This window comes from Dioscorea cayenensis, chromosome 6 (assembly GCF_009730915.1).
Source record: "Dioscorea cayenensis subsp. rotundata cultivar TDr96_F1 chromosome 6, TDr96_F1_v2_PseudoChromosome.rev07_lg8_w22 25.fasta, whole genome shotgun sequence".
NCBI classification, from domain to species: domain Eukaryota; kingdom Viridiplantae; phylum Streptophyta; class Magnoliopsida; order Dioscoreales; family Dioscoreaceae; genus Dioscorea; species Dioscorea cayenensis.
In genome coordinates this window covers 914,752-930,799 of record NC_052476.1, presented here as the reverse complement: position 1 = coordinate 930,799, position 16,048 = coordinate 914,752, and the positions used below count along the sequence as shown (strand labels likewise).

Below are 16,048 nucleotides of genomic sequence, written 5' to 3'. Positions count from 1 at the left end.
CAGGAGTGCTGAAGGATGTTGATAGCACCATGTGAACAATCAGAGTGAGCTGATTTGCAGCAAGCATCACAAATCGCTTGTATCCATTAAGGTAATCTAGTGTTCAGAACATGTGTTATTTATGGTTAATCCAACAGTTGACTTGCTACTAACTAATTTTCTTATTCTGATAGGTGTATAGCTTGATCTTATGTGGCTACAGTAAACCTAAACCATCTTTATGCATATCTGCATTGTCATTCGTCAAGTTTTTCACATCACTTGTGTCCAATTTCCACAATGCAGCCATATGTTTAGGTGGGCATGAAGAGTTGGGTGATCTGTTTCTGGATTGGACATATCTGCATCAAGTCTTTTTTAACAATTGGAGTTTAGCTGTTTTATGCTGAATCAAGTCTTGGTCCATTAATTTATTACAGCTCTTGGATCATCATGTTTCCTCAAGACAAAGTGATAAAAAAGCACCAAAAAGAAGAGTCTAGCTGCTACAAGGATGAGTAGTGGTCCAAAGAAAACCATCACCAACTGAAAGATTGTGATCCACTCAAAGAGGTAATTAAAGCTTATCTATATTTGCTTTTCATCTATCAAATCATGATTAATAATCTTCTTATCTGAAGCGTTTTATGTATTGACCCTCAATTAACTTGTTGCTAATTAAAGAAACCATGCTCAACTTAGATTTATTGCCAATGTGAGCTTAATTTCTGTGGATATAGCCACAAACTATTAAACGTTGTGTGTGTCTTTTGAGGAAAACTTTGATAGGGACATGTACTATTGTATTAGGGTGTGAACCAACTTCCCACCAAACTCAAGTTCTATCTAACATCTCATTATTTCGTGAATTTTTATTCTTTATCATGTTTAGGAATGCAACAAAACTTTTTTTCTTCTTAGTAATAGACAATTTGCTTTCTTAGCAAGATCTAAGGAAAGCATGTTAATTAATAATTAGTTAGTATTATCCTCTCCATCTCTCTCACATCACTAAAATCCAAACTAAACAATTTACACCTACCAAAGCTCTGATTGGACAAATAAACAATTGGCAATTAAACAAATTGGCATCTGTTATTTTAATTGTTTTGACGGCGAAGTGATTACTTAATACCAAAGATTAAGGACAATAATAAAAGAAGAAGAGGATTGGGATTCTGATAAGGTGTTGCTGTGACAGCACACTTTAGCACACAACACTCATTGCATCTGCATTTGTCAAATTCTGGCTAGTGACTTTTAGGGTTGGATATCTTTTGATTTTCTTTCTTTAGCATCACTAGGCCATTGTTGACCTCATTGTGGTCCTCTCTTTTGTACTGCTGTTATGTTATTCATGCTATGGAGAGATCATGCTGCAAGTGGGTCCTTGTCCGTTGAGATGACTTTGATTTTTCATTAATAGTGTGTCTGGATTGAGATTGAACTTGCATTTCATAAGCATATAGATTCTCACCAATGATCCTTGTTCTTTTTTTTTCTCAAAGAGATGCATAGTTTATAATTGATATATATATAGATATCTAGATCCATGTGAATTATTGAAAATGGAAAATTAAAAAGTGAGGACCACTTTTATTGAAAGATCTAGATTCTCGGTTGTCTATCACATGTATTCTATCCAGACAATCATCTAACTCCATCCAACAAATCAGTACTTGTGGAACTACTCTTCATGCCATGTTTAATGCTTTCTATTGTGTCTTGTCCTGTTCCTTCCTTTCTCATCCAAACATAACTCTATCTTGAAGATATTTATTTTCCTGTGCTCTTTGTATACCCCTCAAATCTCATTATATATATATATATATATATATATATATTAGCATCTGTAGACTTATTGGCAATATTATAGATGTGTTAAAATCTTATCTCATGGATGCCTTGTTTTCATGGAGATTCCGGACTTGTACTTAAGATTAACAAAGTAAGAAGAATAGTCCTTGTGAAAAGCATGACATCCTCTCAATTACTTCTTAGTGCTCTCATTCTAACTACCACGAAAGGCCAAAGCCCCATCAAATCATCCTTCACTCTCAAAAGGCATCTCATTTCACCCCATCAAATCATCCTAAAAGTTAATGGAGAATTAAGGACAAATAAAAGGAAAACTCCAAGAAAGCTTTGGTTTACTGGGAGTCTGGTTGGATGAAACCACTGAGCCTGAGCCCGAGCCCAAGCCCGGCCCGACCTGTTTACCGTACTGTATGGAAAGTGCATGCCATGTTTACGGGCATGATTTCCAATATTTTAGAGATCTGCTAATGAGGGAGTTTTATTAGGGTTAAGTTTGGGATTTGTACTAATTAATGAGTAAGGATATATATGGTATCCTTAATTAGAACAATTAGCAAATTCATTAAAGCTAATGATGTGAATCATGTGATACAATAACCTAATCACTGTCTATTATTTTGCAATTGATGCTTGTCTAAGGCTCTCACATCTGCTAACTGCTTATTAAATGTTTGGGACACTGCACTTGAAAATATACATATATTGCAAAGTTTCTGAGCTTTGACCTAATTTTTGTTTACCTTAAAAAACTGATTTTATTTGGCTTGTTTAATAGAGATAATGATGCATTATGATCACTAAATCACTTAGTATTTGATGGTGATTTTAGGTTACTTTTGAATCTGATCATATTTGGTATTATCCTCTTTGTTCATATCCACTTCATCTATCTATAAAACCAACTTTTGTACAGTTCCTGATCTATGGCCACAAATGAAGCTAGTTCTTTGACCACACAAAAAAATCCAGTGTCCTCTATCCATTCCAAGCTAATTAGTCTCTTGTTGAAGGCCACCAGCAGCAAACAATAACAACCCCAAAGGCAGCACCAGCCTGGGGATGGTCCACAAGTTGGAAGGATTCTTTCATGAAGGTATTCATGGCTCCTCAGGTGCAACAAAACAAAAGAACCTTAACAAAAGAGATTAACACTGCTTTTCTCTCTCACATACACTGATACACACACACACACTCTCTCTCTGGTCTATCTCTTTCTGCACTCTGTCTAGTTGTTGGGTATCACCTGTGTATTGGACTCTAGTGCTTTGTCTGAGACTCCCTTGATCCCCTTACTGTTCCTTTGTCCATAGACCTCTGCCCTACAACAGGATACTAGTCAAAAAGCTTCTCCTGCTCTAATCTGAGATTCTCCTACCTTTTCTTTCTTTATGATCATCTAATTTGGCAAGAGTTTGCAGAAATGAAGGTTTTCTTCTTTTGATTAGAATTAACCTTTTAACACTACTGTGCTTGTCATCAGTTAATGATTCAGAATAATTATGGAGTTGATCATTCTGTTTAATTTTTCTAAAAGCATTAACAGATAGATTTCAATTTGCAGATATTAAACAAATTTGTGGAAATTCACAGATAGATTTCATTCAATCAACACTCAGTTTGAGAATAAAGGTAACAACTAATGAAGCTTTTTTTCTGCTGTCTATCTATTTTTAGTTTCTGATGAGAACATTGGCAGGCAGATAGGATTCATTCAATTCAAACACATTACCAGACAATCAAAAGTTTGCTTTCTTCTGCCAAGGAATTAAGGTAATGAATAATCAAGCTTTTCTGCTGTCTAATTTGTTTTTTCTGAAAACATTGCTACATAAACTTTCATTCAATTTGGCGAACAAAATACAGAGACTAAACACGTTGATGATTGATTCATTGACAAAGACATCTCACAATGTTAATCCTCCAATCCATCCAATACTTCAACAGAAATAAGCCTGATGCTAATGCTAAAAGTAATAAAACAGGTAAAACAAGTTAAGAAAAGAGTCACCTATGTGTATCATTATTATTATACCTCAACATCTTGATCCATTGATTACTCAGGTCGAATTCTCTTCTGCCCATGCTTGCCATCAGATCTCCGGGTGGCGATGGATTCGCCCTCCGACGAGGCTTCGACGGACTTGGTAAACGAGCTGGAAAGATCGGCATAAAGATTAACAACTCTCCGGATATTGTTATTGAGCTCTCTGATCAGCCCAACATTTCGATTAAGATTGTCGGGAATTCGAGACTCATGGTTCTGATTGATCTCGTTGATGAGCAGTCTATTCTGATCTAAAATACTCTGAACCTGAACAAAACTATTCTGGAAGCTCTGCATGACTCTGTTATCAACTTGGCTGCCATTGCCAAACCCTGAGAAGGTTCCTCCTTCCATCATCAATCAAAGCAATGAACATCAATTGTTTTATCAGAATTCAGTGAATGAAATGGAATTGAACTTGAGATCTTTGTTTTCTCATTCCTGCAAAGAATATACAAATGTTTACATGAATGTATATTGTGTAAAGTTGCAGCAAAAGCTCAGAGAAAGTTAAGATAAACTAATGTTTGCCCATCAAGAGAGAGACAAAGACTGAAGAGAAATTATGGAATCCATTGTTCACTTTTCCACACAAGGGAACATATCAGAAACCAAAGATACCTTCTTTTCCACTCTTTTGCTTCTCAAAAACCAAAACTAAGATCAAAAGAAGAACTTTTTTTTATTTTTTATTTTTTATTTTTATCATATTTACAGATAACAACCAAAAGAAAGGAGAAAAAAAAAACCACTTTTATTCCTTTTTATTTTTAAATTTATGTTCTGGTCTTTACCAAGAAAAACAAAGACCAACAAAAGAAAAAGCTTTGCAGAAGACTTAAGAGTTGCTTTAAATGGGAAAAGAAGAAAACCAGAAGCTCAGAGAAAGATGGAAATCAGCACAAAGAAATGCTGCAGAAAAAAAAAACTAATAATAGATTATACAAATCAGATGATCAATATCTTGTACTATATAAGATCAAATTTTGAAGAAATTTGTTTTTTCAGAAATTTTTTTTTTAAAAAAAAAGAAAACTTTTTTTTCTCTCTCTCTTCTATATATATATATATATATATATATATAAGAGTGCTTACCTTGAAAATGAAAAGGAAAAAGGAGAAGCAGAGGAAACTAGAAAGAGAAGCAGAAGAAGCTTCAAAGGAATTGGAGATATAAACGAATCATGAAAGAAAGGAACATGGGCAGAGACATATAGCCTTTTAGAGAGATAAACTAAGAAGATCTGGTGGTGTTCTTGTTGTTGTTGTTGTTATTGTTATTGTTATTGTTAGAGAGAGAAAGAGAAAGAAAGTGAGTATAAGAAGATTTGACAGTCAGCAATGGTCCCCCACACAAGTTTTAAAGGTTAAAACTTAAAAACTCTCTCTCTCTCTCTCTCTCTCTCTCTCTCTCTCTACCAAACATGAATACTTTGTTTGCTACCCAGTTTCAATTATTTGTCTGAAATTTCTGTTTTTTTTTTCTTGGTTATAAAGTTTTTTTACTGTTCCTGTAAACATTGCTTGACCTTGTTTTAGATGCTGTCAAAGTCTAATTTATTATTTGCCAACAAACTTCCGGTATATTGGTACACGGGTTGTTGATAGAGCTCTCACCTAATGATGAGAGTTTGATTTTTTTAAACTGGAAAGATATTTCCCGAAGTCAGTAAATAGTGATTGCAGATGAGTGCTTTAGCACTCACGTGAGTCACTGCTCCATTCCCACTTATTCCATCGAGACTGCATACGTCCCTAGGGCTGTCGGACCCGGCCCGTGAATGACGCCATGGGCCCTGTGGGGTCGGTCAATCGGGTTCAACCGGTCGAACCGGGTTGAACCGAGTCAATAATTAAATATAAAAAAATATTATAATAATTAATAATAAGAAATATAATATTAAATCCATAATTATATTATAAAAACCTCGCTCAAATTTGATATTTAAATTGATAAACGACCTTTATATACGTAGAGTTTTCTAATTTTGGTAATTTATTTTTTTACATTTTTAAATATTTACAAATTTAATATATTAATATATAATTATCAAACTTCTCCTGCATTATTTATTTATTTATTTATTTGTTTATTGGTTGATTTTATTAAGATAAATAAGAAATTTAATTCACTAATTCTTATATCACAATTGAGTTTTTATTTTTTTGTTTTTAAATTTTTCTTATATTTTTTTATTTAATTAGAATACTTTTAATTTTATATTTTTTTATAATAAAATTACACTCATTTATTGTTTTATTTTTCTTAATAAATTAAATTTTTAGAAAGTATTTACATAATACATTAACATATTTTTATTTTTTTAAATGTTAATTTTTGTTGGTATATATATATATATATTGTAATTCTATTTATTGATTATAAATTATAAATTAATATTAATAAATATACACGATTTTCGTGGTTTTAATGAGAAAAATAATCATAAATTATTAAATATCGTAAAAATTAAACATTGCGATCTGATTGACCCGGCCGCGGGTCAATCGGTTCCCGGTTAAACCGCCCAGGTCACCTGGTTAACACCGGGTTTTTAATACCCGGGTCATCGTGATACCCGGTCGAGACATGCACGGCTCCCGGCTTTTTCCGGTTGAACCGTAGGGCCGGTCCCGGGTCAAACAACATCGTACGTCCCCGAGTCTCTAGTGGGTTCGCCCTGTCCTCTTCCAAAAATTCTAATTTATTATTTGTGGAGATCTTAATTTATATGATGGATAATATCAAAGCTATGCTACAAATTAATAGGATATGTAGCATCTAGAGATCTAGAGAGAGAGAGAGAGAGAGAGAGATGTGGGCAAGACTACTAAATAATTAAGATTTAATTACCATTGTGTTTATCTTGATTCTAATTAAAATTAATTGTATAATTCTTATTTTTTAGATACTGTTGTATATGGCTCTGAAGTAAACACTAATAATTTTAAATAGGGAATGGAACAGGGTTAATTTTATAAATTATAATATTTTTAATAATATGACCGTTTTATTTTTCGAAAGAAACATTTTGTCAAACTTTATGAATCTTATATGTTTACGTTATATTTTTATTTTTTTATAATTTTTGTTATTATCGACAAATATTTATGGTCTAAGATTTTACAAAACTAAATCAAAGGATTACATCACCATTATTAAACTCAATTTTAGAATAATACACAACTTTGAATTTAATTAAGCAGATATTTTTTACTTTTGTTTTGATTTTTTCTTCCACTTCTAGTGAATTATACAATCTTCAGTCCTACTTATTTTTATTTGTTTTAATATTTTTTCTTACGCTAATATTGTTATTTATATTCTTCTACTTTTCATATTTATCTGCTTTTATAAAAAAAAAAAAGGGGGAAATCAGGGATTACTGTTTTCAAGGTGGATTCTGTTTTATTTGATCCAATGAAAAGAGCCTCTAATGGTATCTCCGTGGGATAAACAATATTGTCTAATCAATTAAATTTTTATGTTTTCTAATTTTTTTTTTTAAATAAATGTTTGAATGACTGACCTATTTTTCACTATTTTTATAAGATTTGAGGATATTGTTTGGCAACTTCTGATGTTAAAGACTGTCCACTCCTTTTTGAATTTTTTTTTCTTTTGCAATTTTCTTTTCTTTGACCAGGTCCTACATTTTTTGTTTTGTAATTATGTTTTTTTTTTTTACTTTAGTTGTTTAATAGTAACACAATTATCTAAAATTTAAAAGTTTTTTATGTTATATATATTTTTTAAAATTTCATGTCTATATGGTCAACTATAATTTTTTTTTTTAAAATCTCTTATTAATCAAAAAGAGACATGTGCAAAACTAATGTCTTAAGTGTCCTTAATTTGAGTTATTGGGGTCTACATAAGTACTTTAAATTCTTATAAAAATAATACTTTTACATAATCATTTTTTTTTTCATCCTCAAAAAATCCAAGTTGATAGCCGCTAATCATCTGAATCAAATGAGTTTTATAATTTTGAATAGATTTTAATCAGTTAAATAGTCATCTTTAAAATAAGATGGTAAATCTGGTTTTTATCTTATAATTATATTTATATAAATAAACATCACAAGAAGGCCTTGCAGTGTTCATTTATATATATATATATATATATATATATATATATATTGGATTTTGGTGATCTATATATATATATGATATAGTGAACAATGGAAACAAACTTTAGACTAATTTTGTGGGTACTTTAGGGTGTGTTTCATGTTGGTATTACTAATTAATTAGTGGGATTATGTGATAAGCTTCTTTAGTTTTAAAAATGGGCTTTTACCCAACTTTCTTTTGATAATGATGATGATTATCTAGTTTCTTAAAAGACCAATAAACAAAGATCTTGTTTAGCACTAACAACACTTTCAACAACCCTCAAAATGACCTCAATGGATCTTGGACCATAACAATTATTTAAAAAAAAAAAAAACAGTAATATTGGTGCCTAACCATTGACTCATATTAAATTAACTTTTTTCTTTCCCTCCATGATTAAACACATAAATATAAAAAATAAATATATAATTTTATAATAAAAAAATGAATCCAAATTTTATAATAAATATCTAATTTGCTTTTGAAAACACATAAATTTTCATTAATCTTCATTGATGAAGAATGAATGATGATATTCTTGATTAAGGTGATTTTCACTTAAACCCACAAACACTCTCATTGATATATATTTTTTTAATTTTATTTTTCTAATTTCGAAGTTACTTTTTCTTGTTACCAAATCCAATAAACCTTCTTCTCATTATCAATTCTTCCTAAAAGCTTCTTCGTTGTCAAAAACTATTTAAAAAAATATTTATCTATACTAAGATAAAACTATATAAAATAATGATATATTTCAAAAACTAACATAATATAATATAAAAATATAAAAATAACATCTTAATATACATAGAAGAAAAAAACTAACATAATATAATATAAAAAAATATAAAATAACATCTTAATATATAGAAGAAAACCGGTTTCCTCACTTGATATAACCTATAGATAATTCAACTATTGATCATGTTAACTCTTTCCTTATTTATATATCTTTGAATGAACATGAGAGTAAATTAGGGTTGAGTTTGCAAATTTTTTATATAAATATTTTACCATATTTTTTTTAATGCAGAATTAATTATTTACATGCTTTTATTTTTATTTTTGGAACAAGTGACCATTTCTAAGGACCATATGAGCTTGAATGTATATATAAATATATATATATATATATTTTGGTAGGATTTGATCTTGTTGGGTGAAACACTAGGCATCTTTCTTTTTTAACACTTTGTTTTGATGGAGATATGGAAACTCTTGTTGTGTTTTTATAGGTGATCAAAATGATATTTTAGTGAGGTAAAAAACTGTTAATGTTAAAAAGAGATGATCGATGTAGTTTATATAAGAATGGAGTTGAAGATAATATATTTAAATAATTAAATTATTCTAATAAGACCTCAACACCAATATAATATTTGAGCTTAATAATTATATTCACTTGTCTATTTCAAATATAAAATAATTTTTAGAGCATGCACGTTGCCCAATTGAAAACATGTTACCTACATTTACTATAATTTTTTTAATTCATCTTTGAAAATAATACGTCTATCAATCGGTAGTTGGTATATGATCTAAGATTTATGATTATTTTATGTATTTTCTAAGTTAAAGTGAAAGCCGCTAACATTAATTATGTAACCAACCAACTGGTTAAATTTTGCCATATAAGCACGTATGTAAAATAAAATAATATTTATTGGTTTTTTTAATAAAAATGAATAAATCATAATTTTATAGAAATAAAATATAAATACATAAATAAAGGTACCAAAGTTGAAAAAAAAAGTCACCAGAGTTATCTATAATAATAGAGCTGAGCTAGTCATCGCTTTGTTAAGTCTTTTCCACATGGTGGAAAGTTAGGTTTTTTATAATGAAAAATCAAACTATTTATATAAACAATTATAATGCTATCAATAAGAAAATGTACATAAAAGAAAAATAAAGATATGTGTATACCAATAAAAAGTGATCAAAATGGACCCAAACATAGATTTTCATGCTAAATATTTTAGGATTGGGATGTTAGGGTTAGGGTTAGGGTTAGGATTTGAGTTTGTCCAAAAATGGAATAGATTCACTTGCTAGTTTTATTGCTAGATACGGTATTTGAGAACTCCAAAAGAATTTGTCATATTTAAAAATGAGAATCACGGGGTTATAAAAACTATAGAAATGGAGTATGAAAAAAAGGTATTTAATCATCGACATCAAAAATAAGTTGCGGATTCAATAGCATCTATTGTAAAAAGGTCTTTATCAAAGTAATAGTTGTGAATAATCATCGATTGAGAAAGTAGAAAAATGGGACTGATTATGGGACAAGTGAATAAAGTCGATAAGATGGCAAAATGACATGTAAAGGAGACTTTTATATTCATTGGTTTCTAATTGAGTAAAAAGTAGGTAAAAATATTCAAAGCAATTGAGAAGAATTACCGCTTTTATTAAAAGAGCTTGAGTCGTTTATATGGATGTAATTTTTTTTTTAAAGCTCAGTTTTTAGCAACTTTTTGTTTTCATATATATATATATATATATAAATGGGAAATAAGTTAAAATAGAGAAATTAATTTAATGGGATTATGTTGTTTTCCCATAAAAAATCATTATTTATATTTTTAAATTCCTAAATTATTCTTAAACCATGAACAATATACAATTTTATTTTATCATATAACGAGGTGATTTATATAATTTTAATATTTTTTAAAATTACACATTAAAATAATCAATCGATTTAATGAAAAAAAGAGTAAAAGAGATCTAGAAGCTATAATAATCCCTGTATTTTCATAGTTATTATTTAGTCCCTGTTAATCAACTCTCAACTCTCAACTCTCAATTTCATTTTGTGTTTGCCTTTTTTTTAAAAAATAAATTATATTATATATTTTTTCCCAAGTAGAGGTCTAACAAATATTTCAAAAATTATGTTAAATTAAAACTTCTAAAAAAATATACACATTTCATTTTATTTTATTTCTCTATTTTTTATGAATCTTAAAACCTTGACTAATTAACTATCTAAGAAGGCCATAAACACCGAGGGACTAATAATTAATTACGAAAATATCGAGGGAATTATTATTACTTTACTAATAATGAATTATAAAAATATCGAGGGACTTATTATTACTTTAGAATTAATGAATTGTAAAAATATCGAGGGACTTATTATTACTTTACTCACTCTCTGAAGAACAAGTGAAGGCATTCTCTCATCGGCCACAGCTCCGCGCACGCGATGCCGATCAAATGGTAAGCTTTCATTTCATTGAAGCAAAAACACAAACACTTTGTGGGCAAGCTCTTCATCACCATCTTCTTCTCCATCGCAGGTTGCTTCACTGGCAGCCCAACCCTGGGGCAACGCTGAGTAGCCAGATCCTCACCGAGGCCTGCTCCTGCGTTGAATCCATCGGTGGAACCCGCGCCGGCCGATGGAAAACGACGCTTACCTTCTACCGTCCCATGGCCCGTGATGGGGTCTCCGCCTCCGAGAGCCCTAGGGATTTCCTCGGCGTGCAGCTCCATGATCTCCCGGGGAAGTATTATTTCATACTCAGAGCGCATCGGATACTCCTCGAGGCTGACTCCTCGATCCAGGCTGTTATGGAGAAGCTCCAATCCTACAAGGCTCGCGTCGTCCTGAACTTTGAGGTTTGTTCTTTTGTTTTTAATTGATCGAGTGCTTATTGGTTTTTGATTTTCAAGGTTAATTAGATCTTAGAATGGTTCAGTTGGAAGTGGTTTGTGGGTAACTATGGTAGCAAAACTAGGGTTTTTGAGGGGTTGGAAGTATCTGAAACTTAGATGGCATGATGAGCTCCCTCAATTTGGGGAGGGCCATCTGGGCCAATGTTAATTCTTAGATAAAGTTAGCTCTTTGATTTCTAACTTGCAAAATGGCTCCTTTGGCAATTAAGGTTTCACTTGCTCAATGGCATTTTGGTTTAGCATCATGTAGATGATTTTATGTGTTCTGCTACTGTGGCAATTAAGTAGTCTCTCTCTATGTAGTGACCATAGTCGATTAACCATGTTGCATTAAATAAATGGTGTTCTGTCTCATGAACATGAAGTTGTCAAGGTTGGTTATATTGGTTGGAACAGGAAGATATGCGGCAATTGGCCAGGATTAGCAGATGCTCCATTGTCCTTTCTTCCTGAATGCGAGTTGAGTGTGTTTTTATTGGTGATGTTGAGGTTGGTACCCCACAGAGATTGCAGTTTGAGCATCTTCATATCTGCAAAAGACTATTAACCAATCACTATGCCAAGATGAAAAGTAAGAGTTAGACTCGTGCAATTAGAAGTGGCTTCGAGTAGAATTCTAGCAGCAATTAATGTTAGCAAAGTCTTTCAAGCATTATGACGTATAAGTTTCTGAAAGTAGGAGGCATAATGAGATGCCTTGTGTGGAGGCCAATGTTAATACATAGCCAAAGCTGGCCTGCCAGCATCCAAGTGACAAGAGGGACACCGTATCCATGCTTGTTTCATTGATACAGGGGAGTTTAGTTAAACATTATGCAAATGGTTTCGAGTTTTATGCACTTGTGTCAATCTTGTCAAACATTAACACACATTCATATGTACGAAAAGAGTATTACTACATAACCCATCTGTACACCAATCTCTAGCGTGGCATAGTTTATTTTTGCTGTTAGGCTATTAAAAACGAAGATTCAGACCTTTCACAGATTTTTGCATGAACATATCATGTACCTATGCATAATCATGTCATGTACTGGAAAAAATTGAATGGAGAGTGAGATTAGTTAGTTATCACTTGTTCTTGCTGTCTGCTATCTGCTTGAATGTCATAGTTCTTGATTTCGTTCTCATGTCTGAGGTAGTTCCATGAGTTTGTTCTTTGCATCCTTGCAGGGGTTTCAATATCAACTTGGTGACTTCCAAATACGGGTGGGTAAATGTGTCCCATCTCAATCCGAGAGTTTGAGGGGAATTATGATGGAGGTATGTGGTGAATCTTTCCCTGGTTGAGAGTATCGGTAACATGTGTAACTGATGTGTTTTTCCTTGACCAAACTTCCCAAAGTCCAGTTAAGTATGAGTAATTTATACCAGCAATGTTAATGGACTTCTCTCTCAGACATGAATTATTTCTCAAAGAATATTCAGCTTTAAAGGAACTTCTCATTAGCTGATTATTGCTTTTGTTTTGACCTTTCTTGCTGCATGTTCATGATGATGGAGAAGGCAAGTTTTGCAATGAGTTCTAATAATTTCTTCAAAAAAAAAAAAATTATAAAATAGCTTGCACTCTTAAGACATAGTGAATGGAGTTGATTGGGCATGCTGACTATTTTTCATTTTCAGTGATGACGGTTGAGCTGATTATTCTTTGTTTTCATAGAATATGTGATGATTTTTTATTATTATGTTTACGCCCATGTATTTTTTTAAAAGAATTTTAAGGAGATGCTTGATAAGACTGTCTGAATCCATAATATGCCTTCCTCTGAAACACATGCTTCATCCTTGTGCCTAGATCTCCTCATGCAGATCCACATGTATCTTGTGAAGCTCACTACTGCTATTCTTTGTACTGGAGTTAATTAAACAAACAATCACGATGCCTGAACACGTGATTCTAGATAGATTTGCAACCTGAGAATCCATAGCACAAAGGCATATTGGATTCACCTATTAGCGTGAATATGGGATACTCTTGCACCAAAGCCTTGGGGACTTTTCTGAATACATTGTGCTGCTTGTTGGAACTCCAATTTAAAACTTTATTTTGGCTTTGGGATGCTAAGATTTTATTTTTTTTAAATCAATCTGTCTTCTTTTAAGCCTACAGAGCAACCTTGGGAATTGGCTTGCTTTGGGAACATAGATAGAGATATATGGTGCACCTATCCTTTGTCCAGTTGTTTCTTTTTTATGATATGATTTTATCTGGAACATGATGTTAGAGTATTATAATTTGAACAATGGATGCTACTAGTACCAAGTTAAGGTGAGAGCATTGCAAATTATAGTTTGATAGAATTACTTTAGGTCTCTTATACTGTATATAGTGCCATGTGATGCCATACCCTTTCACTCCACTTGTTGCACATTCTGTTAAACCATTTAGATCAAATTAATTCTAGACTATGATTTGATCAACATCATTGTTAGGTTAAAATCTGAGTCACAGGCTCACATGGAATGATATATATCTTTCTGTTTATGATTTTTGTAGCACCTCTACTTATATTGACAAAGTGCAATTTGCCTGTTACTTAACAAATGAACTCCTTACCAGACTGTTGAATTTAATTCTTGTATGTATGCAGGTCGAATACCTACCTCTTTCATCCATAGAGAAATCCCGGCAAATCATGGAAGAATTCGTGGAGATATGGCAGGAAACAGTCTGGAAAAAGTCGTTACCAGGCCACTTTTTGCACATCGACTCAAATTTCACTGACTACGGTCTTCATGATTATTACACTCCACAACATACAGCAGTTCAATATGCTACCTGCATGCAACAACTGATTGCTGCTGTTAGAAATTAGCGAACTTCTTCGACAGAACAATATCAATATCATAAAATCAAATGCCGCGTGTTTCTGAGATGTATAAACTCAAAAATACCCTGCCGGACTAATTTTGTCTCATGTTGCTTGCTCTGTAGCACAATTTCTATTCTGTGATTGATACTATAATTTAAGTTGTAGTTTTGCTGCAACATATTAACATCTGTTTTTGGAGTTCTGTTTTTGAATGTATAGTAAAGAGAAGTTGATTAATTAGAGCATGACTTTGGGGACCAATAGCATCAAATGGGACCATGGAATTAAATTGTTGGGGTGGGTGAGATATATTTGTCATAGATGAGGATCTATTAAAACTCAAAATCCTTTTCTCACTTACAAATTTTATGTCAGTCCCTTTGGTGACCACCATGAAAATTTTGGACCACCATTGATCATTGCCATTCATTGTAAATGCTCCAATTTGGTATCCATTGCCTAATTGGCCTTCTTCTCACCTGTCTCCCATTCTTTGATTTGATTACTTTTGGCCCCATGCTAAGCATCAAAGTCCAAGCTCACATCATATCTTTGCATTTTAATGGTATTCTTCTAGGGAAGTTTATAGCCATTGTTTTTGTTACATCAACCACATTAGATTAAAAGAGAAATATATATATATATATATATATCCTTGACAAGGATGGATCACTCAAGGCCAAATTAGTGTTATCTTAATGATAATATTATATGATAATTTAATCCATAGGTACCAAACAATGTACCATCTCTTTTAAGCTAAAAAAGTTGGATTCCATATCTAAACACTAATAATAAGTTAATTTCCCAAAATCTCTTGCTCTTGCATGCATGCATGGTGGAGGATCTCCTTTACTTTGAAGTGCAACTTAGTTTATCTTTTTATTCAGATATGGATCAAAATGGTCCCTCTTTTCTGATACAACAAGCTATATACAGTCATCACTGTGTTGTTATTGTTGTTGTTGTTAGGAAAGCAAAAAGGAATAAGAATAATTCTGGCATCATCCATTGCATTGGAGTGTGTGTGTGTGTGTGTGTGTGTATAACAAACCTAATATAAATTATGAAAAGTTCCAATATATTTATATATTGCTTTTTATATCTTTTAAATTACATAATTATTTGTTTATTTTGCATGTATACATGATTGTGGATCTATTTAATATATATTTTAGGTTGGATTAATGAAAAATAATGTGACTACCAACTAGCTTCACAAATATATTTGTTTATATATATATATATATATTTATCATGAAGGTTAGGTTGATAATTACAACTGGGAAAAGTTTTTCAATAATATCCAAACAAAACAAGTGAAAATCCATGCAGATTTGCATGGAGAATAAGATGCTCTGATCACTTAGGCCATTGAGTTGACAATGGCCTTTTGACTAATTATATGGGAATATATGGAGTATTAAATCCACATTTCTTTTGAATACTTATAGAGAGGAATAAGAACATAAGATATGTATATATCTCAAACCAAAACTAGTATATTTATCTAAGTGATTAATTAGTGTTTTGAGGTTGTCTGGTTGGAATATATGGAGATCAAGCATAAGTTTTGTTTGA

The 16,048-nt window shown here is 31.8% G+C and overlaps 2 protein-coding genes and 1 long non-coding RNA gene across 3 annotated transcripts; 2 read left to right on the top strand and 1 right to left on the bottom strand.

The window, feature by feature from the left end:
• Window positions 1–102: 102 nt before the first annotated feature.
• Window positions 103–3,770, top strand: LOC120263924. Its single transcript, XR_005537174.1, has 5 exons — window positions 103–297; window positions 420–552; window positions 3,359–3,426; window positions 3,494–3,567; window positions 3,661–3,770. It is a non-coding gene; the product is annotated as an uncharacterized LOC120263924 (long non-coding RNA).
• On the bottom strand, window positions 3,656–5,121 carry LOC120263923 (protein ELF4-LIKE 4-like). The gene is made up of 2 exons (XM_039271904.1): window positions 4,937–5,121; window positions 3,656–4,282 (listed from the first exon to the last, which is right to left on the bottom strand). The coding sequence occupies exon 2, from the start codon at window positions 4,196–4,198 to the stop codon at window positions 3,851–3,853; it is 348 nt and encodes a 115-aa protein (XP_039127838.1). The 5' UTR covers window positions 4,199–4,282; window positions 4,937–5,121; the 3' UTR covers window positions 3,656–3,850.
• Window positions 5,122–11,113: 5,992 nt separating this feature from the next.
• Window positions 11,114–14,669, top strand: LOC120263950 (mediator of RNA polymerase II transcription subunit 20a). Its single transcript, XM_039271930.1, has 4 exons — window positions 11,114–11,192; window positions 11,273–11,594; window positions 12,825–12,914; window positions 14,246–14,669. Exons 1-4 carry the CDS (start codon window positions 11,179–11,181, stop codon window positions 14,468–14,470), a joined length of 651 nt encoding a protein of 216 aa, XP_039127864.1. The 5' UTR covers window positions 11,114–11,178; the 3' UTR covers window positions 14,471–14,669.
• Window positions 14,670–16,048: the final 1,379 nt, after the last annotated feature.

Bases quoted from the DNA above. Each gene is read 5' to 3' on its own strand.
- LOC120263923 (XM_039271904.1), bottom strand. From the start codon at position 4,198: ATGATGGAAGGAGGAACCTTCTCAGGGTTTGGCAATGGCAGCCAAGTT.
- LOC120263950 (XM_039271930.1), top strand. The intron at 11,595-12,824 runs GTTTGTTCTTTT...GCATCCTTGCAG, and splicing joins GCGTCGTCCTGAACTTTGAG to GGGTTTCAATATCAACTTGG. The intron at 12,915-14,245 runs GTATGTGGTGAA...GTATGTATGCAG, and splicing joins TGAGGGGAATTATGATGGAG to GTCGAATACCTACCTCTTTC.